Source organism: Pelophylax lessonae, assembly GCF_965119305.1.
Source record: "Pelophylax lessonae genome assembly, chromosome: 13".
Lineage (NCBI taxonomy): Eukaryota > Metazoa > Chordata > Amphibia > Anura > Ranidae > Pelophylax > Pelophylax lessonae.
Genome location: NC_138780.1, coordinates 67,162,285 through 67,189,673, shown reverse-complemented (window position 1 = coordinate 67,189,673; position 27,389 = coordinate 67,162,285). Strand labels below are relative to the sequence as shown.

The 27,389-nt window shown below is 44.1% G+C and overlaps 1 protein-coding gene across 1 annotated transcript in view; it reads left to right on the top strand.

Annotated features, from left to right (window-relative positions):
• Positions 1-27,389, top strand: part of ZFYVE19 (zinc finger FYVE-type containing 19) — a 74,261-nt gene that overhangs the window by 33,283 nt on the left and 13,589 nt on the right. The window contains exons 4-7 of the mRNA XM_082275192.1: positions 4,270-4,430; positions 6,506-6,651; positions 13,670-13,784; positions 22,825-23,043. Of these exons, the coding sequence (XP_082131318.1) occupies positions 4,270-4,430; positions 6,506-6,651; positions 13,670-13,784; positions 22,825-23,043 (641 nt within the window). The remainder of the gene's footprint in view (positions 1-4,269; positions 4,431-6,505; positions 6,652-13,669; positions 13,785-22,824; positions 23,044-27,389) is intronic.

Genomic DNA, 27,389 nt, shown 5'->3' with positions numbered 1-27,389 from the left:
TTTGTGTACAAGAAGCCAGGAGGCTTGGTTTGGGAGCTGACAATCTAATTGTAAAGATGTGTAAATGATTGTAGTCAGTGGCAGTACTAGAACTTTACTGTGATAGTATAAGGTATCCTACCTGTCAGTAGCCACAGGGCGATGTCTATACATGTATACTGCATTCCAGATCATTCCTCCAGCTAAGCAGCGGACCGCATACGGCCCGCTAGGGTCCGGTACCTCCGACCACGCTGACCACCATGAGGGTGAAGGGTTGTGAGGCCGAGATCCTTCTGCAGACATGCCGCTATTCTGTGCAGGCCGCCGCCATTGTCTGGTAGATCGCACGAGGCCGCCTTTTTTGTGTAGCCTCGTGTCTCCAGCATGGGGGCGGCCATGTTTGAGGTGACTCAAACACCTCATGGAGCCAGGGGGAGGAGCCGGCAGGTGTGTTAAGGGGCGGAGCCGCCTCTTTTACCCAGGAAATAGGGCCAAAGACTTCCTGTCTGTAACAAGACAAGCACTGAGCAAGCTGATGAAAACTTCTGTGCATCAGGGATGAGCCTTGGGGTCTGTCTCTCTCTCTGTGGGGTCCAAAAAGGCAGGTAACACTGAGGGGCGCTGTTGCGACTGGGGGACACAAAAAAAAAAAAAAAAAAGTTTTTTTTTTTCTTTTACTTTGTCATTTTTTGTCGCTGGCAAGTGTCTTGTATAATCATTGACCCTGCCGCATAGGTATCCCCACCTGATCCCCTCAAGGTGGCCGCAGGACCCTCCAGTACCCCACTTGTTTTTAATGCATTATCGGCAATTTTGGAGTCTTTGGTATCCCGGGTGGAGGTGGCCTGTCAGGGACGGGGGTCAAGTAGCGACCCCCGCCTACCCCTATTGTTTATCAGATACTTCAGATACGGATTCGGAACTGGTCAATGCAGTTGCAGGTCCCTCTTAGGGGGCTGTTGTCTCAGGTAATATCTCCTCAGCAGTGAGGAGCACGTTTCTGCCTCCGCCATAGCACAAGAGTGGTGGATGCACTAGTTGTGTCCGTCCAGGAAACCTTTAGTCTTGAGGTTACACCGGCAGAGGTAGCTGAGACTGAGATTCCTTTTGGTACTTGTTAGCCTACCAAAAGGGCGAAGGATTTTCCTTTACCCAAATGGGGTCGTTTTGAAACAAACCCCTGTTATTTCCAAACGCATGGCTAGGTGCTATCCGTTTGAGGAATTCCTCTTTATAGGATAGACGGTACCACCTGCTGTCTTGCCACAGACTGTTAGGATAAAAAGACCTCGTAACTAACGAGGACCTTCCTTTTCTGCTCATATAGAGTTGTTCGTTCCGCGAGGGCGGGCGATAAGGCGAAACCCTCCAAAGCCCCTTTAGAGGGGTTTCAAAGTGCGCTGGTCGGGTAAACAAAGAGTCCGGCTCAGCCAAGCCTGAAGAATATAGCCTGATGCGCCCCTACCCATCTCTGGGGTGGGGGGGGGGATGTCTTCACCGGTTTCTGGAGGACACAGGATCGAGTTTCGATCACTTCCACCGGTGCGATTCTGCCCTTCTAACATTGAACGGTTTCAGGGGTTCTATTCGAACCTATTCACAATGCCCAGGAAAGAGGGCAAGGTGCGTCCAAATCTGGACTTGGGAAGAAATAGAGTCCATCCGTACAGTGGTGGCCTCCCTGCATAAAAGAGATTTCCTGGCGTCCATAGACATATAGGATGCCTATCTTTATATCCCCATCATCGCAGGACATCAGCGTTTTTTCGCTTTCCCAAAGATCATCCCTGGTTCCCACCAGGAGACTGAACTATCTGGGCCTAAGGTTGGATACATCCTGGGCAAGAGAGTTTCTCCTTGCTGGGAAACTCCAGAAGGTTCAGTCAACGATTCGGATGTTGCTGTCCGTCAATTGGCTGGGACTGATGGTGGCCTTCTTAGAGGCAGTACCGTATACCCAGTCTCATACCCGAATTCTCCTGAAGGAGATTCTTTTTTAATGGAATCAGAATTCCGATTCCCTGGACAATCGGATCCGGTTGAGCGAGCGGACCAGGAAGTCTCCGATGCTCAACCAGGGGAAGTCATTTCTTCCGATAGCATCCAGGTTACCAATAGGGTATCGGAACTGAGAGCGATCAGATTTTGTCTGATTTACTGGATCGAGCAGCTCTAGAGCAGCCCGATTCGGATCCAATCGCATATGGCCTCTTCATCCAGAGGTTTTTTCCCTAGCTGTCCCTTCATTGGGACATCCCGGATGTGGATCTGTTGGCACCTTGGCCTAACAGGAAGGTGCGGAGGTTTGTAGCTCGCGTCACGATCCTCTAGCGGACGCAGCAGAAACGCTGATCGCCCCGTGGGGGCAGTATCAGCTACGGCATGCCTTCCATCCTCTCAAGTTGCTACGGGAACTTCTTCGCAGGATAGAGGTGGAGGGAATTCCAGTTATTCTGGAAATTCTGGATTGACCTCGTCAAGCCTGGTACGCCGACTTGGCGAGGCTAGTCGCGGACGCTCCTTGGAGACTTCCTCTCAGGGAGGATTTGCGGTCTCAGGGACCGATCTTCCATCTTGCTTTACAGTCGCTGGCTTAATGGCCTGGCCATTGAGACCCAGGTACTGAAGGACAAGGGAGTGTCAGCTTCAGTTATTCCTACCTCCAGTTAAAGCAAGGAAAGCGACTTGCAGCACATGGAAGTCTTATATTGCATGGTGTGAATCTATTGGATTTTCCCCACATACCTATTCGGTGACCCGAATTTTGGTCTGTCTGCAACAAGGGGTTGAGCAGAAACTATCCTTGAGCACGATCAAGGGTCAGGTTTTCGGCGTTAGCAATCTTCTTTCAAGAAACCTTTGGCTAATCATTCCTTGGTGCGGAATTTCATCCAGGGGGTGCGACATCTGGCTCCGCCAGTGCGCGCACCCTTACCGCCTGGTATCTTAATTTAGTGTGGTTGGTTCTTCAGAAACTTCTCTTTGAAGATATTAGGGAGATTCCCTTGCTTACATTCCCAGAAGGTGGCCTTCTTGGTGGCCATTACTTCTCTATGCAGGGTGTCAGAACTGGCCGCATTATCCTGTCGTTCCCCAGATCTGGTGGTTCATAGGGATAAGGTGGTTCTTCTTCCGAATCCATCCTTCCTTCCTAAAGTGGTTTTCGTAAGACGGACTCACTTTTTGTGATCACGGATAGCCCTTGAAGGGGGTTGCCTGTGTCTGCCGCGACCATATCTACATGGATCAGTCAGACGGTGGTACAGGCTTATTCTATTAAGGGTCGGAATCCTCCGTTCCCTGTTAGGGCGCACTTCACTCGAGCGCTCAGTACTTCCTGGGCCTTTCGCCATCAGGCGTCAGTGGTCCAAGTATGTAAAGCGGCCACCTGGTCGTCGGTACATACCTTTACAAAATTTTATAAAATTGATGTGATGGCATCGGCGGATGCCTCATTTGGCCGCAAGGTTTTGCAGGCCGCAATTTGAGGAGACCGGTGGTCTACCTCGAGGGTTTTTTTCTGTTTGAAAATTTTTTTGTTGAGTCTCATCATTAAGGATGAGCATTGTAAACTTCTAGTTGGCACCGGTTGGGCCTTCTAGATTTGGATTTGATTTCCATTTTCCCACCCCTCATTTGTGATACTGCTCTGGGACTTCCCGAAGGTGCTGTATCACCGAGGACTACGTCTGTCAATGAGCGATAGAGAAAAATGGATTTTTGTAAAGTCTTACCATAAAATCCTTTTCTCTTAGCTCATTGACAGACGTAGTACCCGCCCCTCTGTTTTTTTGAGTTGGGTTGGGTTAAATTCTCTAAAGACTGCTTTTATGACATAACTGATTTGCTGAGGCAGAGAGAGAGAGGATATACCCTCTGGGACTGCCCCTAGGGTGTGGCCAGAGCATTTTATTTCCTGTCTAGTCCTACTCCTGTGGAGGCAACATAACCCGAAGGTGCTGTATCACCGAGGACTACGTCTGTCAATGAGCTAAGAGAAAAGGATTTTACGGTAAGATTTTACAAAAATCCATTTTTTCTTTTTTTCAGCGTTGTCACATGAAAAGATATAAAATATTTTAAAAAATGTGAGGGGTGTACTCACTTTTGTGAGATACTGTAGATGAAAATCTTTTCAGTTACTCTTTACAGATTTGCACACATGGGTTGAGTACATAGCTGCTAAACCACATTGCTGAAAATTCTTGAACTTACAGCATGTAAAGCCAAGTAAGGAAATCATTATATTGGGTAAAAGTCAATGAAACTAATAATGCTATATTTCAGGAGAGTGGCCGCGCTAGAAGCCAGACAGAATCAACAAAAAGTGATGCAGGTGGGGCCCGGATTGCCACCTGGAGGAACGAACCTGAAGTATGATGATTTGTCTGCAGAAGACAGAGCTATTGCTGAACGCCTTGAGAAACTTAAGCAAGAAACTAAACCTAGTGAGTAGAAATGTCTGGACTTTTCTGTTCATAGCAATGCAACTAAACAAAAAGCTACTCAGATGTAACCTACAGCTATATTTGCCAGTAAAGGTTAGTTTACAGAACCAAATAAAAATTCATCACCCTTTTTGCTCATGTTTTCAGAGTAGTTAGGAGCTGTGAACCTGAGGCTGATCTCCATGTTTTAGTAAAGTTGAAATTGTTTGTTTGGATGAAGCTGGTCCAAAGGAACTGTTCACTTTGCAAACCCCAGCACTGTATGAACTTTATGTAGCCCTAACTACATACAGTATACAATACTGTGTTCTGGCTATGAGACAAGAACCTCCCGCCCAGCTACTGGAACAAAATCAAGTCCAGCTGAGAGCTGCCATTCACAGCAAGCTTTCTATTCTTTGAATGAATACGAAGCCTCCTCTGATTGACTGAGGCGCAGAGGCAGGTATATAACGTCACAATCTTTAATTCAGCAGATTAGAGGGAGCTTTGAATGCATTCATGAAATGCAAAGCTTTCTGTGAATGGCTGGGCAGCGCTCAGCTCATTTTTGTTCTAGGATACAGCACTGTACAGCTTACGATGCTGCGGCGGGTCCTTTCGACGCCTCTGCATTTTCAGGTGTTATAGCACCTGGCCATGTGGAAAACCCAAGGGACCACTGGGGAAGCTGCCAATCACTGTAGTAGTTTGTGCCACTACAGTGATCACCATGATTGTCTGAGCCATGTGCCGAGTGGCTTCTGCTCTTGCATATTTGGACGAGGTAAACATTGTGAGGTCACTGCCCCTTTTCTCTACCTGGTCCAATCGAGGAATACCTTGTATTCATTTAAAAAAATACAAGGGGTTCTGTGAATGGCACAGTGCAGCATGAGCACCTATAAGGAGCTCATCATGTGCAGTGAAATCAGAGTAAGCCATTTCAGTAAAGAGGGACGCCTGTTCAACTGTGAAACTAAAAGCTGAACTCTAGTCTTAGTTTAAAAGAATTTACCAATGGCAGTTCCCAATGGTTACCATTAAGCATGTGTTTTACCGTACAGAGATTTTTACAATGTTCTAAAAAGTCTCTGTGCAAGTTGGTATATTATTGAATAAGTATGTGCTGCATTCATCCATCAGCTGAGTTATGCCTAGTACACACGATGAGAAAATCAGATGACAAATACAACTTACAGCACGACAATAATCTAATCATTAGTACACCGCTTTCAAGAGCCGATCACGACAGTTCATGCGGAAATATCCGAAGTCCCAAGCATGAAAAATGTTCTTGTACAATAACAGAACGGACGATTTTCGTGTGACTAGTATAGTATTTGTATGAAAAAAAAATGTGTGACTAAGACCATACATGCTTGGAAACTAAATGCATTAGAATACATTACATCACTTCCAAAATTGTATTCTGTCTTGCAAGAATTTTCATAACTTTAGTAACCTATTGGTTTTTGATATGAGACTAGCATGCAAACCATGACCCCCCCCCACCAAAAAAAAACCCCAAAAAAACAGAAAATCATTCATTCAGTATTCTTATCATGTGTACTAGGTATGAGAGACAGGATCTACTGTAGCAGCACACATATTCTGTGGAGATTAGGCAGGTATATAATTTCCCATCGTACTTGGTGAAACATCTGGCGATTTATAATTGGCTGTTGGATGATAGAGGATAGCTAAACTTATACCTTCTTAGGAACAAAGTGTGGGGAAGATATCTGCCCATCCTCACTTCAAGGCAAGTTTAAAAATCCTCTCATGCTATAACAAGCACTTCCAACTTCATGTAGCACTCATTAATGCTTAATTACAAGATATACTCCCCGATAATATAAAACTCAAAAGCATTGCTTGCTTTTATTGAACGGTCTGTTATCACCTTTTGTACTGCTACAGTATACATCTCTATAGGGACTTGTGTACTTTTTAAGAACCACTGTGAACACTAGCTCAGAAGCAGCTTGATGCAGCTTAAAGCAATTCTTGGAGTGACTGAAAGGAAAATCCAAGCATCTTAAGCACCTCTGTGTGACCCCATTGCTTGATGTAGGTGCTTTTCTTTTACGCAGAAACCGTTGCCTCAACGGCAGAAATAGAATCCAGAGTGCAAGCTCTACAGAAAAACACACAAGGCCGTGTTCCATCACTACAGGAAATGGAAGACCGACTTGCAATATTGCAAGGAAGGACTCCTGCTTCTAGAACGTCCAAGCCGGTATTAATTGTAATGTTTCCTTTTAATGCTCTTAATAAAACAAACTGTGGGTTTTTAAAACCACACAGGTAATATTGTGTGCGGTTAAAGCTGATTGGCATAATTTTTTTAAAACTTCCTAACTATGTAACAATATGTAATTCTGCAACCTAGGTAAAAACGTTGGCTTCGTGACACCTGCCATGCTGCGTTTTATTGAGTTTTTTTGGCATGTTTTTGTAACCGCACCATGGGCCTCCCTCCATTCAAAAAACGCACCAAAGAAGCTCATGTACCAAATTTCGGCACAGAGCAAGGCTCATGTGGCATTGCGTTTTTTTTGCCATAATTTTTGTGCATTTTGTAGCACGTCAATCATGGCAAAATTGCACCGTGTTTGAGGTGCCATTAAGAAATAATGGCATCGCAAACGCGTCCAGCATTTTGCTGCAATTTCAAAATTGTGGGCAGATTCGAGTAAATTCTGCCCACGATTCCAAAATGCTCAGGTGTGAACAGAACCTAATTGCATTGTGTAGCTTATTATACCTTACCTTTGATGGGAAATGCCATCTTTAAAATTCTACGGTCTTCTGTCTGCCTTCTTTCTATGTGTAAAATACCGACACTAAATTAACAAAATCATTTAGATCCATTCTAGAGTTGGGGTGTGTGTGTATGTATGTATGTATGTGTGTGTGTATATGTATATATATATATATATATATATATAAATTCTAGCACGTATACAGTATGGCAGATTGTATTCAATACCCACACTGACGCATTAAAAGAGAGATATGGGAATTTTTTATTTTTTTTTAATCATACTTATCTAGGTGGATGCAGCATCGCCCCCTCGCCAGCTCGAAGACTGAGAACTGAGTGATCAAACCCTGCCAATCGCTTGATTCTCAGAGCTCCCTGAGAAGATAGCTGGTGACTATCAATCCGTATAACAATATGACACAATTTCAAAACCTATTTAATGTCACCTACATCCAACCTGGGGTAAGAGACTTGGAACCTACTGAAAGTGTCCCATGCGGTATGGTATGCTTTAAGGGTATTGCGGGACAGGGATTGAGTGATCAGATCAGCGGCATTGTACAAATGACCGTTTAATTCATAATCAGCTGAGATCAATGTGGGACAGGTGATGCTGTTGTGTCAGCTCCTGGTTCTGTTGGAAAATAATGGAAAGTTAAAACGAGAACGCATCTGCTGCAGAATTGTACTTTCCAGGGATAAAGGAGCAGTGAACGTTAAACTTGTGCTGTAGTGAAAGCTGAAACAGTCTGCTCAAAAAGGACTATATGGCCAAAGACTTAGACCTACCTTTATTGCCTTATTGTCAGTGGTGAAACTACCATTTGCCCTACCCAGATGTGACCCCCCACCCCCCCCCCAAACCTGAGCTGCTGCTACTATGAGATACAACGCAAACAAGGAGGGCGTCTGACTAACCTAGGGATCAGCAAAACATCTTGAGACCATGGACGCACAAAACAGTGAGGGCCAAAAATGGCTGCAAATCTGGTGGAAACCACAGCATCCGTAACTACATGAGGAGAAAAGGCAGAAGCAACCGGAATAAACATTGACACACTGTTCCAGTTATTTAGGAAGTCCTCCCACATGGCCAGATAAGCGATAGCCGATTGATCTAATATAAGGACTTGGTGCAGATCCTGAGCCTGTGGTAAAAAAAGCCAGAAGACGTGAAATGAAAGATCAACCCTGAGGAATGATCCTTTTATAGCAAAATTAAGCATGACCTGCAAGGATTGTAACGAACTTTCGGCGAGTCAACTTGTCAAGTAGAAGGCTGGCCTTAATGGAGCGAGTGTTTAATGAAATGCCTAAAAAAAAAATGATAGACTGTAAAGGACCATCTACTTTATTTCCTGCATGTTGAGATTACCAAAGACTTCTTTTGATCTGTACAAATCTGTGGGGGGTTAGTCAGGCCAAGTGAGTGACTCACCAAAAACTTGCCTATGACAGGCGAAATGCATAGTGATCTGGTTGCTTTTAGAATTGCATATCAAATCATTGACGTCATGTCCGGTGCCTCCGTGGAACCCACGCCAGCCGGCGGATCAGAGTGAGTGGGTGAGATCTTACCGGTGTCAAGGATTGAGGGGTGTAAGAGCCGATTTGAGCTGGTGCCGGTCTAGGCACTTTTTATGTAAGCTAAATACCTAGAGATGCTTATAGGGAAGATTTTCAAATAACGGTGTTGCACGATCACCTTGTTTCTTTTGCCTTTATGTTGTATACAATCTGCTATCTGAGGGGAGTTTATGCACTAAGGCGAATAGCGTTCGTTGTGAAAGGATCTCTGGATGGTCTGGCGTTCTTATCCATACAAAGCCTAGTGGTCCCTGGGACCTGGGGACTCGGTGAGCGCAGTATTTTTGTCTGAGGTGGAGCACTTGTTTTAAGGCAGAAGAGCACGTTGACTGGTTGTGGTCACAGTGATTGGAGAGCGTCACGGATTATTGGCACTATTATTATTATTAAAAAAGGATTTTTTTTTTCAAAACGATATTACAATTTTATGTACTGTTCATAACATATTTACTTTTTTCACATGCACTTCATGTAATTTATAGGGAATTGATTTCACTCAGCTGTTTTAGATATTTTATGTACACTGAGTACGCAAGTTTTGTCATAACAGCGCCTTACTTTATGAGATAATTTATTAAACGAAAATATAGAATAGCCATGGACTACTTTAAAGCCGAAGGTAAGTTTTATGGCGAATAATATAAATCCTACCACCTAATGCCATGCCACTGCCACAAGGACGGATCTATAGGCAATAGCTTGAAGGCATCCGAAATATGCTCCTATGCAAACAATACATTGTAAAGCTTGATCAACGGACGGATGTGTATTTGAGCAAGAACTCCACGGACAGAAACAGGGAATTTAGACTGGGGATGTGAGTAGAATGAGGAGTGGACAAGTGTAAATTAGCCAAGTTTATTGGAAAATTTCCCTTTAACAAGCCCAATAGGGTTAACTCTCCAAGAACTAAATGGGGGTACAGAAAAGGTCAGATGATAAAACCTCTTATTAGCTATGTTTGCAACAGAGTGTCAATAGCCCCCGGGTCGGTGTCGGCAGACAGCAAATTAGTTTTTTTTTTTTTTGGGTGGCCTGTGGTAGGGTGATGAGACCAGTGTGAAACCCAACAAAAACCATGTGCTAAGAAATGCGTGAGCGAGGGAGGCGGCTGTGAGGAGAGATCGTGAAAAAACCATTGTACGTTCACTCAGCTTAGGTGGTGTAGAGATGAATGAGAGTACACGCGGATTTGGGGTGAGCTCTATGGCAGGTAGCACAGATGTGTAACGAGCTACATTGGCTGTAAGTGCAGGTGGTGTAATTGAAATTATTGCATATCTGTGCCTTCTCGAGCAACTGAATAGGCTGACCTAACTCATCCACCTGAGGGCGCTGTGCAGGAATGGGAAGAATGCCTTGTGAAGCCTGAATGGTAGTAGGGAAAACCGGGGGGTTCCCAGAATCCAAGCTGGAACACCAACTAGCCATATCACTTAGCCATGACTGAAATGTCTCTGCAAACAGAAGACATTTATTATCGGCAAATCCCTTGCGGCAATGAGGAGTGAGGCCAAGTTCACGCCCTTGCCCTCTAGAATATCTTTCCGATGTTGGCTGGGATGAAATGTGCTGGATAATTGGTGTGATTGGGATCCGTCTTACCTGCAATCGGACTGCTGATGCTGGAACTGCTACTAGCTCTGGTGTAGCGGCTGCAGAATAAGATTCTAAAACCTTCACTCCAGCTTGGATATCATGGATAGAGGTAAATAAGGTGTTGATCATCACGTGTAACTGAGTTAGTGCTGTGTATATGGACTGAAGAGAAACTGGTTCTGAGCTAGATCTGGCTACTGATGGGGGCGGAAACAACAAATTAACAGCTCTGCTTTCCGAGCTGTGGCCGGGTAGTGAATGCCTCTATGCTGTAGCTTTGCCGGAAGCTTCGGAATGGTCCACCTTCTTAGGTTTTGAGCACTGCCGTGCTCCGAACCCCTGGGTGTAGGTGGGGCAAAAGCGGAATTGTCGCTCTGAGAAGTTCGGACATGATCCAGCTACAATAAAGTTATGTGTTAGAGAAAGTCGAGAGTAGGTGTAGTCAGAACAAAAAAGCAACATAGCAGAAACAGTGTAAATGCGAGAAATGTGTAAGAGTTGAACAAATGACAATATGTAAAATTTGGAAGGATCACTAGGGTGTGGGGCAACCGAGATTTGCCAGGGGCGACTGGCAATGTTTTACAGATTACTTAGATTGCCAGGTTTGTGGCATGAACAGAGCAACAGAATGAACCAGAGCCCCAGGGTGTTCTGGGCTGGTATCAACCTTTTGTAGGCATGTAACAATTTAGCAACCAGATGACCGCATGATCAATGGATGCAACAGCTTGTACTGCCCCAAGCTAACTGATCACAACTGTCCAGGTCGTAAAGGAAGGCAACCCCCAAATGAAGAAAAAAGACAGTACCTAAACGCCAATAGTCAAAACACCAAATAGTGTGTGTGAAGTAAGGAGGTGTAAACGATGATGCAAAAGGAATATGCAAAATGAATGGAATGTGTATGTGAGAGATCGAACGAACTGCAAGTTTAGAAATGCGTGAGTTCGACCATGGAGCCTTCTTGAGGAAAGCTGATAGAAACTGAAAGTGCAAACTGTTTGAAACCACCATGCAGATTAACATGAAAAAATTAAATTGGAAAACATACATAGGACAAGTGTGAGAATCAGAATGTGTGGAAGCAAAAAGGTGTCGTAAGTTTGTGACAGAATAGGGAAAAGAGACCGTAGGATGCGAAAAAATAAAGAAAACATGCAGCATTGACACAAAACTTCGAACCATGCGGCATGACAGATGACCTCTGAAAGCAAGATTCAACCCGAAAAACGAGACCACAAAATCTGAACATAAAAAGAAAAGAAAAAAGGAGAAAGTAAAACGACAAAATGCACAAACAGCGCCTATCCAAACATGAAAATTCGAATGGCTTACCGACAGCAATGAGCGAGATCCCGAAACGAAGATGAGTGGTGTCTCTGGAAAGCGCGAGGATGAGTCGGCTTGGTGACGTCAGATGCATCGGAAACGGACAAGGAGCTAGGGGAGTGAGCGGAATATATTCACATCCGGAAGTATTCACATCGCTTTACTTTTTTCCACATTTTATGTTAGTCTTATTCCAAAATTGATTAAACTCAATATTTTCCACAAAATTCTACAAACAATACCCCATAGGGACAGTGTGAAAGAAGCTTGTTTGAAATCTTGGCAACTTATGAACTTTTGTCACATAATTATTTTTGGACTCAGTTCACTTCACTTGGATGTCACATTATTGTTTATTTACCCTTTTTGTTTGATTTTGTTCAAACTCTTTGCATATTTGCTCATATGTTTTTGTACATTAGTCACTCAACTTTATGCGTTTTTTGATGCAATATAAGTGTTTTCACTTCACTGAAAGATTTTTTTTTTTAGCACACCAACATTTTACTTGATCAATTTTAATAACATTATTTGGACCTTGGTTGCAGCTTACGCATCACATAATAAGCGCACCTTTCACACTTTTTCAAAAGCTGTAAATACTTATGTACATGTGATTTGTTTTTTTTTTTTTTTAAATAAATTTGCAAAGATTTCAAACAAACTTCTTTCACATTGTAATTATGGGGTATTGTTTGTAGATTTCTGAGAAAAATAAAGAATTGAATCCATTTTGGAATAAGATTGTAAAATGTGGAAAAAGTGAAGCACTGTGAATACTTTCTGGATGTACTGTATATAAAAAAAATATAATTTCTTGCTCACATAAAAAGGTGACTATATAGTAGTATGATAGAAAAAAAAAAAAAACCTGAAAACCACTCTGGGGGTTATTTACTAAAACCGGAGAGTACAAAATCTGGTGCAGCTCTGCTTAGAAACCAGCTTCCAGGTTTTATTGCCAAAGCTTAATTGAACAAGCTGAGGTTAGAAGCTGATTGGCTACCATGCACAGCTGCACCAGATTTTGAGTGCTCCACTTTTAGTAAATCTCCCCCACTATGTTTATCTTTGTCTTTTTAGTGTGCGGGGATAACAAAATGTGCAATCATAGATGTAATAAGTAATTGTACAGTAACATTAAGGCTTAATTCACAAAAGCACTTGCAGCTGTTAGTATTTCTATGTGTTTATAGGGCATTTCTAACACATGTAAATGTATTTAATTATTTTTCAATGGTGTTATTCAAACTGAGCATTTGCCTGCATTTGGGTGCTGTCAGTTTAGCCATGTTTAAAGGAAAAAAAAAAATTCTGTTGGTCTGGGATCTTATTGGAAATGCTAAGGACCGTTCACACTGCCCAGCAAACTAAAGGTTCAGTTTTAGCTTGTAGGTAGCTGTCCATTTCAGCTGCAGTGAGGAGGCGGCGTGATGCGTGTTTCAGGGCATCTCACAGTTTTCTGTTTTTTTTTTTTTTCTTTTAAATTTATTTGAAGTGCACAAATCAACACTTCATTCATGTCTCTGCACAACAACACCGTGCATTTTACGGCTGTGCGCTGACATGTGGTGCCTTTCTATGTACTGCGGTAACATGCAGCATGTCTGTATATTACCACAGCTCACTGCACCGCACCTCCAGCCTGTGGTGCAGCGCAAATGGGGCACATAGTACGCAATTGCTTTCAAAGTGTCCTAGTGGTGATTGGTGTTTGTCCAGTATGGAAAAATGCCATTACTGTGTGAACGAGTCCTAAACACAGCTAAATGCATGCACAAACCGCAGCTAAATATTTAAACAGAAACATCTAAGTGTGGGGAAAAAGTAATCTGTGAAGCATAAAAGTTGTTTATACTACCCAGATCACTTCTGCATTTAGACAAGCGAAGCACAGGAGTGTCCGCATGAGTGAGATGCAAGTTTCTTGATTCGAGAGGTTTTTTATAATTCTATATACAACATTTTGTAGCTTCATCAACCACCCGACAGGAGAACTCAGACTGAAAAAGTGAATGATCTACTAACTCAGCTGAGAGACGAGGCCGCTATTGATCAGCAGTGGAATCCAGAAGCTCAGTCTCAAGGTAAAATAACGATTTGCCTATATATAAATGCTTTGCTATGTCTGTAGTAGAAAAATGTAATGATCTATACATCACACTTTTCAGTACTGGATTTGAATAAGCCGCAATTTTTACACTCCATTTTTTTGTAATTTAAAAATGTGCACAAATTAATTGACACAGAAACAGTGGGCAGTGAAGGTAACAAGCTAATTTAAAAGATAAGAATGGCTTTAAAACAGTCATACTGCCCTAGATGGCAGTAGCACTGATTCCAACTGCAGCTGTCATCCATTGCCTGTAAAACCGATAACTGAGCGTTCAAAGACCGCTGATTACTCCGTTTTCCTTCTTCAGCTTGCAGACTGTTAGTCACCGGCTCTCTGCTCTGCTCCTTCTGCGCTGGGTTGTGGAGGGGGTGGGAGTGGCTGGCTCAGGCTCTCAGCATCTCGCTGAGAGCCTGAACCAGCTGCTGTTCCAGGCACCTGGGTGGATCCTGACCATATGGTTGGGACCTTTTCAGAGCCTGGACTGGCTCTGTGATGTTAGCTAACATCAGGCTTTTGTCAGAATGAACTGCTGTGATCTATAGGAGAAAGTTCAGCCAAAATAGCTTGGCTATACTTCTCCTTTAATAAAGTCCAATGCAGTGCACAATGAAGTAATCCTAAAAGAACACATTGACACTCCTCTTGTATTCTTTAGAATGACCTAATCTAGTGAAATCCAATCTGTTATTACCACTTTTAAATCACTATTGCCATGTGTCGCCACTTCAAATAAGCCTCTGAAAACTCAGGTGCTCTGTTGTGCTCTTTGTGCTTTCTGATATACAGCTTCCCTAGCACACTTCTACTGAGCAGTAAATCTTTTTTTCATACTTCTTTTATTTAAAGAATTGTGTACATACAGAAATGACAATAGATCAAAATCATCATAATATACTATAGATCTACAGCAGGGGTCTCCAAACGTTCTAAATAAAAGGCCAGTTTACTGTCCTTCAGATTTTAGGCGGGCCAGACTGTGGCTTATGGGAGTATAAATTTCCCAGGCATCAGGGGAAGTAAACAATGCATCGTTTGTGTCAGTGGAACGATAGTACTTCTTCATTAGGGTTAGTGGGAGAAATAGTACCCCATCATTGGTGTCAGTGGGAGGAATAGTGCCCTATTGTTGGTGTCAGTGGGAGGAATAGTGCCCTATCGTTGGTGTCAGTTGGAGGGATAGTGCCCCGTCGTTGGTGTCAGTGGAAGGAATAGTGTCCCATCGTTGGTGTCAGTTGGAGGGATAGTCCCCTGTCGTTGGTGCCAGTGGGAGAAATAGTGCCCCATCGTTGGTGCCAGTGGGAGGAATAGTGCTCCATCTTTGGTGCCAGTGGGAGGAATAGTGCCCCATCGTTGGTGCCAGTGGGAGGAGTAGTGCCCCATCATTGGTGTCAGTGGGAGAAAGTGTCCCATCATTGGTGTCAGTGGGAGGAATAGTGCCCTATTGTTGGTGTCAGTGGGAGGAATAGTGCCCTATCGTTGGTGTCAGTTGGAAGTATAGTGCCCCGTCGTTGGTGTCAGTGGAAGGAATAGTGTCCCATCGTTGGTGTCAGTTGGAGGGATAGTCCCCTGTCGTTGGTGCCAGTGGGAGAAATAGTGCCCCATCGTTGGTGCCAGTGGGAGGAATAGTGCCCCATCTTTGGTGCCAGTGGGAGGAATAGTGCCCCATCGTTGGTGCCAGTGGGAGGAGTAGTGCCCCATCATTGGTGTCAGTGGGAGAAAGTGTCCCATCATTGGTGTCAGTGGAAGGAATAGTGTCCCATCGTTGGTGTCAGTGGGAGGAATAGTGCCCCATCATTGGTGCCAGTGGAAGGAATAGTGCCCGATCTTTGTCAGTGGGAGGAATAGTGCCCCATCATTGGTGCCAGTGGAAGGAATTGTGTCCCATTGTTGGTGCCAGTGGGAGGAATAGTGCCCCATCGTTGGTGTCAGTGGGAGGATTAGTGCCCCATTGTTGCTATAACTGGGAGGAATAGTGCCCCATTGTGGATTTCTGTGGGAGGAATAGTGCCCCATTGTGGATTTCTGTGGGAGGAATAGTGCCCCATCGTTGATTTCTGTGGGAGGAATAGTGCCCCATCGTTGATTTCTGTGGGAGGAATAGTGCCCCATCGTTGATTTCTGTGAGAGGAATAGTGCCTCATTATTGGTGTCACTGGTATGAATAGTGCCCCATCGTTGGTGTCAATGGGAGTAATAGTTTTTTGGATCAGTGGAAGGAATATTGCCTGATTTTTGGTGTCATTGGGAGGAAAAATGCCCCATTGTTGATGTCAGTAACAGGAATTAGGCCCCATTGTTGGTGCCAGTGGGGAGAATAGTATCTTTCATCAGTGGAAGGAAAAGTGCCCCAAGGGCCGATAAAGGCAGGCAAAGGGCCACATCTGGCCCTTGGGCTGCAGTTTGGAGATCCCTGATCTACAGTATATATAGTATAGGTGTCAATACATTGATCAGATAGAATATTTTTATTGTCTCAATGACTTTCATGAGGTAACAAGATTCAACTATTATGAAGCAAGGAGCAGGAATAAAAAAGGAAAGAAGGGAAAAGAAAGAAATAGCTGTGTAACAACATTTTACTTGATTAAAAAGTCATAATGAAATAAACCGTCCTATTGTGTACTTTTCCTGCCACAACAAATGTATAGTGAGTAGAGGTGTGGGTGGTTTTGTGATTCCAGGAACTATAGCTACAAAGCAGAGTTATCAGTTATCAATATTACTCAACCATTCACTCCGAATTCTTTCAAATGTTTTGGTACAACCTCTTGCTTCATTTGTCAACCTGTATAATAGCAGTGTTTGAATAATTCATTTTTTACATAAGTTAAAGTTGAACTAAAGGCAAAACTTTTTTTTTTTTTTTTTTCATTTTGGATATAGTAATGGAGAGTTTTAAGTTCCTGTAAGATTTTTTTTTTCGCTATCTGTGTCCCATTGGGAAGATTTACCTTCACTTCCTGTCCCATAGTCAAACAGAAAGTGAGAGAAAATCCCTGCAAAACAAAGGAATTCCTTGGAGACCCGAAGGTCACCAGAACAAGGGTCACCATTGGATGATTTCCCCTCTATTACTTTTCTGGGGACAACCCAAAATTACTTTCACTTTTTATGAATCACTGCAAAACTTGATACATCGAAGATCCGTTATGGGCAGACCGAACACTGCTCTTGTTTCTGTCACCCTGCGGATTTTCGCGGCTGCGGCCTTGGATGGTTCCGACTCTCCGGAGCTGCATTCCCCCAATGCCCCCCTTTGGAGCAATCCGCGGCTGAAGGAGTTCTTTAGTCGGGATGATGGCCTTTTCTGGTCCCGCCTCGGCGTGAAATCCATTTCTCATTTGTATGTCCGGGGAACCTTCAGGTCCTTTGCGGACATGCAATCTACCTTTGGTCTGCCCTCCACGGCTTATTACCGATACTTGCAATTGAGACACACGGCGGCCGCACAGTTTGGCCTTCGTGATGTCTCGCTTGAACCGACCCCCTTGGAAAACCTTCTTTCTGACTCTTCACATGAGAAGCTGATCTCTACATATTATACTCGACTTTTACATTCTCACTCCAAACGGCTCGCGGTGGTTGAGTCTCAGTGGCGGGAGGATATCCCGGAATTGTCGGATGAGGTGTGGCAAGACGTCCTTCCGGAACAAATACCTGTTATCTCCTCTAGGGATAGGGTTATCCAATTGAAGCTTCTTTACAGGGCGTACTATACCCCCGTATTCTTGCACAAAATAGGTACATTACCTTCTCCGCTATGCTCCAAGTGTACTGCTGCTGATGGTTCATTTTTTCATATGTTCTGGGAATGTCCACCTGTCCGGGCCTTTTGGTCGGAAGTCACAGCTTTTATTGCAGATATCTCTCAGTTATCCAATATTTGTAGCCCCCTTCGTTGTCTGCTGGGTTATGTGGATGACGAGGACGTCCCTGCTCGTACTAAATTGTTTCTCCGCTTGACATTCTTTTATGCTAGGAAGGCTATAGCTACTAGATGGAAGTCTACTGCTCCCCCTGACGTTCCATTATGGATTGCACTCATTAATCAGGCATTGCCTCTGTATAAAATGACGTATGAGGCCAGAGGCTGCCCCAAGAAGTTCCGGAGAATTTGGTCTTTTTGGGTGGACTCTGACCGGACTACTTCTTCAGTTTCTGACTCTGCATAGCCAATGGTTTTACAGCCTCTGGAAGATTTTTTATTCTGGCTGGGAGGGTTCTATACTAATGTTACGGCTGACAGTTATGTATGTTATTTTTGTCATGGCTTTTGTTGTGAAATGGAGTCTTGTGTGTCTTTTTTAGCTCTTCAATTGACATGCTTCCTGTTATTTCTCTGTTATATATTGTTTTGTTTGTTCAATAAAATACCTTTAAAAAAAAAAAAAATTACTTTCACTTTTAATGAGAACGGTAAACAGGACAAATAGAGAGGGCGAATCTCTCTAATGGACACAGCAATAAAAACTGACAGATGTTCTAATCCATCTCTACTCCATACAAAACTAGAAAAAAAGTTTTGCCTTTAGTTATCCTTTAAGGCAGGGAAGGTCAGTATATATTCATTAAAGAGCCACTGTTTTTATTGCATGAAACAGAAGTAATCTCAGATATATATATATATATATATATATGTTTTTTTAAGCATTAGTGTCCAAATCCTTAAATATAGCCAAAAGTCACTACTTTGGGTTACTAAATGCTAGCGATATCAAAGTGGATGGAAATCAAAGCAGAAATTTGGGACCAGAAAGGTCTAACTTTCTCATAGTACCAGATCATATGTAATGGGTCATTATCTTTTTGACATTTGTGGCAAATTGGTGTATCGCTCTCTTTTTATGCATTTGAAATAATCAAAGTGGTGTGTAATAGATTCTGTGGAAACATTATAATTGGATGAGTTTACCCCTGGAAAAAAAAAGGGGGGGGGGGTGTTTCTGCGCTAATAATTGATAAAAAAAATGTGAGAAAAATTTTTTTTTTGAGTAAATAACAAAGCAGCCAGCACAAGATCCACAGACAGCGATCAAAGGTACAAATAATTCACAAAAAGTGCAGCGCTGAACAAAAAAATTGAAGTACAGTGACAAAAGTTCATTCAAATGACATTATAAAAAAATCATATAGGAGTAAGTGTGGAGTGACTAAGAATCCCAAGGAAAGTCCGAATAAACAAATCCAAAAAAATTTGTGATAATAGTCCCTCCTTCCTGTGACACCCAGGGAATGTGTAGAGTGGGGACACCACGGTGCACTAGTATGGGAAGCAGCTTACCAAAAAGCCTTGGAGTCGCCAAGACAACATCTTTTGATGACGAAACGTTGGTGACTCCAGAGGCAACGTCCACACGCCCCTTCTCCGAGCCGGCTACCATTGTTTATGTGACTGGATACATGCGGGACGCCGTGATTGAATTCCCAGCCACCATACTATATGTGCTTGCTTATACTACATTTATGTGAGTAGTTTTTCTGAAATAAACTTCACCATTGTATTTTATGGGATTACGCTATGGTCTCTTGTACATTCTTTTCCTATATATCCATCTGACCTGTACGGAGCTTCCTGGAGGAATTAACTATTCCACGCCGTCTTCTATGGTTTCTTGGAGTCCCTGAGATTTATATGATACGCTTTATACCCCTTGGAGTTCCTGAGATCCATGTGATAGGCTTTATCTGGCAAGGCTTTCTCATTCATTTGAGTAGCCATGGCTACTAGTGCACCGTGGTGTCCCCACTCTACACATTCCCTGGGTGTCACAGGAAGGAGGGACTATTATCACAAATTCTTTTGGATTTGTTTATTCGGACTTTCCTTGGGATTCTTAGTCACTCCAGTCCACACTTACTCCTATTTGATTTTTATAATGTCATTTGAATGAACTTTTGTCACTGTACTTCAATTTTTTTGTTTAGCGCTGCACTTTTTGTGAATTATGAGTTTACCCCTGGCAGATATAGTGGTATCAAAGTAAGAATTGAAGAATTCATGCCAATTTTGATCCAAGATATCTGGATTATTCTTATGCCATTGGTCTGTTAGCTTAGAAATTCTAGGTTACTTGTTTCTTAAGAGAGCAGGAAATCTTTACCTAAATTTGGCCCTGACATTAAACCTGAACTCCAGACAAAAGCTAAATACACAGATAAAATGCATACAAAATATATCTGCCAAAATGGTTGTAATTCTGTCCATTTGGTCTTGAGATTTACACACTGTCCCACAAGACCTGCCTGGTGGGGAGGGACATGATCTTTCTCATTTGTGTTTTAAATTTCACTTACTGAAACAATTAGGGCATGTTTTTTTCCTACTTAAAAAAAAAAAAATATATATATATATATATATATATATATATAATCTTGTCTGTTCCTATACTTTGCTATTTTGTTAGAATTCTGCTAAAATTAAAAGGTTTGTAAACCCAACATTTCATATTCCTGATAAGTGCCTGCTGTACCATGTACTCGTTTGAGAAAGTATCCTGTTCTCTTTGTATTGCTTCTTTTGTGTGTTTTAAATTCACTTTAATAGTGATGCTAGGAGTAACAATTCATACTAAGGCCTCATACTAGCAATAATGGGACAGTAAGGCCTTATGCACACAGGGCCATTTGCAGCTGCTTTTAGGAGCGTTTGACGTTTTTTTTTTTTTTTTGCAGCTTAAAAAGGCCTCTCCATGTTATTCTATGGTCTCATGCACACAGGCTTTTAGGAACTGCAAGAGGCTTAGGCCTTTATGAGCTGTAAAAAAAGAAAACCCAGGGCCAGTGCGTTCTGGAGCAGCAGCGTTAAGCTGTAAAAACGCCTGACGTTGCTAAAGGTTTCATGCAGTGTTAGACTACGTCAGACATTTTTAAGCTGTAGTAGTTGGATTTGAGGTTGGAAATAGAAGAGGGCAGAGAAAGGCTGCTAAACGCTAACACTGCTAAACATGGCTAAAACTTGCATGAACACCAATACAAAACGCTTCTAAAAGCACGTTTTTACAGCTGCTTTTTCCTGGCTTCAGAACTGGCTTTGTAGCTCGCTTTTTAAAAAGCCCCATGTGCATGAGACCTAACAATCCAAAAATGTGTGATATTAAAACATGTTGTGCACTCCCAGCATTTACAGAACTTCTCACCCCCACCCTGTGACTGGACAGTGAAAGGAGAAACAGTACAGTGATGAGCTCCTCCTCTCTCTGTCCGCTCTCATCCAGTTAGCATGCCTCTTGTCTTCTGGTTGTGTCCTTGTGCTGCTTCTTCCTCCCGCTTTCTGAGCTGTGCTGTCCAAGGATAGAAGAAGCTGAAACCACATTAAATTCAGGTACTTGCTATGGCTTGCATTAGAAAAATGCATTAAATTATGAATAATGATTACATGGTAGCATTACTTTGTGTCTGCCTGAAGTTCAGCATTAACTTTTATATTCTCTGCCTGTTTTACAGTTCTGACAACTTAAGTTCAGTATGATCAGATTTTAACAAGTGTGTTTTGTGTAAAAAGGATACTAATAATCTCCCCATTATCCATTAATCTCCCCATGATCCAGTAGAATTTCTCTAAGCTAAGTGGTTACCCAATGGTACACGGTGCCAACCAGATTAACACACCACCATCCACTCTCTGTATTGCTTCAGGGGTTTTAATAGCCCTGGATGATGCTCACCTGGTGAACCTGCCCTTGCTAAACAGATTCTGGATCAAAGTGTTCAAAGTCTCTTATACAAAATTTTTGAATTTAAGAGGAACTGCACATAATCGTAACCCAATTTTCTGCTGTTGTCTGTGGTACATTGTTAATATGACAACAGGTTACTTACTATATTTATGCTAAAAATTCTGTAAAAATGTATTGGAAATCAGAGAAAACAGCCAGAATTTAAAGAGTGGTCAATTGCTATGTTACAGCATTTTTTGCCGGCGTTTAGCAGTGTTTAGCCTAACGTGTAAGCTACGTTTAGTAGCTTCAGCATTAAGGAGCAGAGCCGCTGGCATCCTTAACCAGTGAATAGCTGGGTAATAAGGAGCGGGCTGGGAAGCTGGCCGCCGTGTCCATAAAAACAGATGAGTCATTAGCTGTCAGCGGGGTTCCCCACTAACAGCTGAATATAAAAATAAACATTGTCTTCAATAAAAAAAAATAGGGAAAAAATGGTGCGAGGGTCCTCCCCCTATCTATACCAGGCCCTTTGGGTCTGGTATGGATTTTAAGAGGAACCCCACACCAAAAAAATGTTGAGGCCTGCAGGTGGGAGATTATCAGAATCTGGAAGCCCCCTTTAACAAGGGGGGCCCCCAAATCCTGCCCCTCAGTTTAGAAGCTGTCCGCATTTTTTTCTGCCAAACGCTGCTGCTCCAGAACGCGCTGGCAGAGGGTTTTTTTTTTCTGCCACTAAACTCTCTGGTAAAAGTGTATGTGTGCATGAACACATAGGATAACATGCAGGGGAGTTTAGAGGCAGTTAAAAAAAATGTCTGATGCCCAAAACAGCAGCTGTAAGAATATGAAGCTGAAAAGGGAGCGACCAAGTTCAGCTGATAATCTCTATTGTTTATTTATTATCTACTACAGTTATTTATATAGTGCTGACAATTTAAGCAGTGTTTTACATGTTGTATATTTATTACATTGCCTATCTTCAAGTAGCTCACAGTCTAAGGTCTTCTCTCACATGTATAGATACACATACTAGTGCCAGTTTGGATAGGAATCAGTTAGCCTACCAGGAGTGTGGGAGAAAACCAGAGTACCCAGAAGAAACCCATTCAACACAGGGAGACCATGCAAACTCCATGCAGATGGTGTCCTGGCTGAACCAAGGACCCCAGAGCTGCTATCATCTGTTCAGTTTATATTGCCAAAAATTGTTTTACAACTTTACTTCATGCAAAGCTTGTGTTTGCACATTTTTATAAAGTATGCCATTTGTATAAAATACTGTACATTTGGTAGAGAACATGTTTTTTAAAAAAATCTTTTACTAATATTTCTTAATCTACTTTTGTAATACAGACTTCAGTGTACCACCCACTAACAATCTGAATAAAGTTGATCAAGTAGACAGCCAAAATGACATTAATCATGAACTAGATGCAGAATATTTAGAGAGGGAGAAGGACCGGATTTTAAGAGACGCTGTAGCAGAACTGAAAGATGAGAATACCAGACAAGAGAAAATGCTGGAAATTGCAAAGAGACTTGCTTCATTACAAGGCAAAGATCCAGACAAAGGTAACCAATCCTAAAAAGCCAATTGTTTGTCCTTTTGCAAATAAATGTTCTCTTTCATTTATTGACAGACACAGCTCCTGATTCTTTTTAACCATTGGGTTATACGGCCCCCTACAGGAGTAGGACACTAGGCAGGAAAAAGCTTGACTACGCCTATGGGCAATCCCAGGGGGTATACACCCACTCTCAGCTATAGGCACTAAGTTTTTTTCTGCCTAGTCAGGAGTAAGGCTCTAGTACATTGCTGGGATCTCTGGTCCTTGTGATTCTTTCTTTTTACATGGAATTTTTTTCCTAGCTTTGTTATTTTGTTTCTGTGAGAATCTACAACCAATTGCAGGACTGGGCGACATAGCCCCACTGCACGGAGGATGGCCTGCGAGTTAAACGTCTCACGAGGGCGCATATGACCTGGCCTCAGTCTGAGTTCCTCCTGGCTGACAGCCACCCACATTCCGATGGAGCGGTGATCTGTCCGGAGCGGTGCCCACTCTGTTCCTGGTATAGTAAGTAGCTACATCCCCCTCTACTCCAGGAGTGTTTTGAGGTGGACGTGGGCCCCTCCCAGGGACAGTGGTTTCCTTGTCTTCCCCCCAGCCCCTCTAAACTTTCCATGGTCACTGTGAGTCTTTGCCCCTCCCCCCCCCCTCCATGGGTAAGGTTATGAGCTGGCTTTTGCCACATGCTCTAAAGGGGGGCTTTTTGGAGTTGCTGGTGACCAGGTTTTTTCTGATGCGCAATGGGGGGGTTGGTGACTAGGGCAGGGATGTCCTCTGGGCTCCCTGCGGCAGCTGGGGGAAGTGGATGGTTTAGCATCCACTGGTCCCCGCACCTCACACGGCCGGATCCGGCCAAAAATGTAGGCCATGGCTTTGCGGCCTATGGATCGGAAACCATTTGAGACGGCACCTGTGAAGGTGGCTGAAGCCCCACTGCCTGCCATTTGGGCATCCCCTCCATTGCCCCTGGGTGGTCGGCTTCACTTGGGGTCGCGCCTGGGCGCCCAGAAAAATTTAGGCCGCCGCTTGCGGCCTACTAGGCCATGCAGCTAGCCTTGACGCCATTATTGTGTGGGGCACCTGCCCCTTTTTAGCGCTGCGGGACCATCAGGGTACCCTGCCTGTGCCTCCACGTCATGGTGGACGGCCCCCTTTTAAGAGGGCTATTTACTATTATGCGGGCCTCTATGGAGGGGCTCGGGCGACCGCCTTCTCCCCTTTTTTGCGGGATCCAGTAGGAGGTCCATTGGTGGGCCCTCAGTCAGTGTCCCCTTTGCGGGATCTCAGTTGGCGGCCCTCCCCTGTTTGTTACATCAGACCCTGAAATTGTTTCAGCGGCCACAGACGCGAGTCGCCCTGCTGGGTCTGCATCCACGCACCCCGAGTGCTCAGATAGGATGATTCTTCTGCTTCTCTAGCCACTAATGAAAAGGTGCTGGTGGATGCACTGTTTGTGTCAGTGCGTGACATTTTAAAAATTGGGGTTGCAGGCTAATGCTGCGCCGGAGGTGCTGGTCCCTCTCGGCACCCATATTCCCTCCAAAGCGGTGAGGGTGTTCCCCTTCCTGCTTTCTTTGACAGCATTGTCACAAAAAGAGTGGTTTTGTCCAAAACATAGTGGTTCCTAAGCGTTTATGCCTTGCAGTATCCTTATGAGGATTAACTGCATTAAAAGTGGACAGTCCCACCTGTAGTGGACTCGTCGGATTCCAGGTGAATAAAGCTACCTTAATTCCGGTTGAGGAATTCCCGGCCTTTACAGATCTAGCTGACAGGAGAACGGAGGCTCTGGCCCGCCATATGTTCGCTGTCGCTGGTTCGGCACTTAGTCCGGTTATTACTATTGCCCTGGTGTCGCAAACTCTGACCGAGTGGGCTAAACTTTTACGCCGGGACACAGCTTCCCCTGTCTTTCGGAGCTGGCGGATCAGTTGATACAGGGTCTACAATTTATCTGTGATGCTTCTTTGGATGTAGCTCCTTTGATTTCTAGGCTGTCTGCATCAGCAGTGGTCCTTCGGCTTATTATCTGGCTGAAATGCTGGTCTGCGGACTAGACTTCTAAGAAGGCCTTATCTGATCTCCCCCTTGTAGGGGATCACCTGTTTGGAGCTTCCTTGGATGACATCATTAAGGGTCTCATAGGGGGGAAGAGTACTCTTCTTCCGCCAACTACCAAGGGCAAGGAGCCCCGTCGTAGACGTGGGCCATTCTCCTCGGCTCATGAGAGGTTTCTTTCGTCCCTCACGGTGTTGAGACAAGGGATCAAAAGTCAAGGCCTCCACCGGAGGTTCCTAGAAGACCTGGTCTGGTAAGCCGCGAATGGGCTCTTCCAGACCTGTGGACAAGGCTGCCTCACCAGTATCTGGGGTGGGGGGACGTCTTCACTGGTTTCAGGATCCATGGACCTCCCGGGTACAGGACGAGAGAGTCCACAAAGTTATTCGGTCAGGATGCAAGATCGAGTTCGGTCTTATCCTCTGGAAAAGTTCTTCCCTTCCAACCTGCACTTGTCTCCAGATCACTTACAGGGTCTCTTTGGGGCAGTGCAAGAATTGTTACTTTAAGGGGTGATTGTTCTTGTCCCGACTTCAGAACTTTTTCAGGGGTTTTTACTCAAACCTCTTTACAGTTCCCAGGAAGGAGGCAAGGTACATCCAATTTTGGACCTTGTGACGCTAAACTGCTTTGTGCGGTTACTGAAGTTCCGCATGAAGTCCATTTACGTGGTAGTGGCGTCCCTACATCAGGGGGTTTTCTTCTCGCTTCTATCAACATCAAGGACGCCTACCCTCACATTCTAATATGTGCCGGTCACTAGCGCTTCCTCTGTTTTGCCGTGGGTGAGGTGCAGTATCAGTTTGTGGCGTTGACCTTTGGTCTCGCCTCCGCTCCTCGGGTCTTCACCAAAGTGTTGGGCCCGGTTCTGGCATTGTTTGAGTCAGCGGGGAATCGTGGTACTGGAGTCCCTGGGTGATCATCTTCTGCAAGCGGAGTCCCCGACTGCTCTGATGGACATCTGGAGATTACTCTGTGGGAGTTTGGTTGGATTCTGAACCTTCAGAAGTCTGCTTTGGTTCTGTCCTCAAAAACAAGGCTGAGTCTGACTCTGGCCTCAGCCAGAGTGTTTCTTGCTCTGGAAGAACTCCAGACATTGCAGGAGACAATTCAGCTTCGGTTGTTCAGCAGACTGTCATCCCTCCGGGCTTGCATGCGGATGCTGGGCCTGATGGTGTCCACCTTTAAGGCGGTCTGTTCGCACAGTTTCACACAAGATCTCTGCAAAAGAGATTTTGGTGAAAGGGGACAAGGATCCACAGTCTCTAGAGGTGGCTTCGTTCTCCGGTGCTTCGACAAGGAAAATCCTTCTCCCCCTGCCAGACTGCCGATTAATGTACTGGAACTCCAAGTGATCAGACTTGTCTGGCTCATTGGACAATTCGTCTTCAGGGGTGTCCAGTACCAGTTCATTCGAACAAGGCCATGGCCATGGTCTATGTCAATCAACAAGGGGGCACAAGAAGTGTCCTGTCGGCTCGGTAAGTAGCCGGCATTATAAGATGGGCTGCCGATTCCTTCCAGTCCTCTTGAACTCCTGTCACGACTCCTGTGCAGGATCGAGGCAGAAAGGATTTTGGTCATTCTAGTGGCTCCAGACTGGCCTAGCCAGTCTTGGTACGGCTGGTCGCCGATGCTCCTTGGGGAATTCCTCTCAGGGAGGATCTGCTGTCCCAAGGACAAATCTTCCATCCTGCTTTACAGTTGCTGGCTTTGATGGCTTGGCTCTTGAACCCCAGATGCTGATGGATAGAGGTTTGTCTGAGTCAGTGATTTCTACTTCGTTGTATGTGGAAGACGTACATTGCGTGGTGTGAGTCTCTTGGGGTTCATCCTTGCTACTCCTCAGTGGATCGGATCTTAACCTACCTTCAACGGGGGTTGAACAGCAATTGGCCTTGAGTACCATAAACGACCTTTGGCCACACACTTCCTGGTGTGTACCTTTCTTCAGGGTGTCCGAAATTTGATTCCTTCATTGTGGGCTCTGTTGCCTCCATGGCATCTTAATTTGGTGCTTTCAGCTCTACAGAAGCCTCCCTTTGAAAATATTCAGGTGCTTTTCCTGCTTTCGCTGTCCCAGAAGGTGGCCTTTTTTGGTGGCTTTCACCTCCTGCGCGCAGAGTGCCGGAACTGGTGGCGTTATCCTGTCGTTCACCTTATTGTGATTCCCAAGGATAAGATGGTGCTTTGCCCCTGTTCATCATTCCTTCCTAAGGTGGTCTCAGACTTTCATTTGCTTGAGGACATTGTATTGCCTTGTGTCCCAGGCCTGGGCAATTAGGGTGC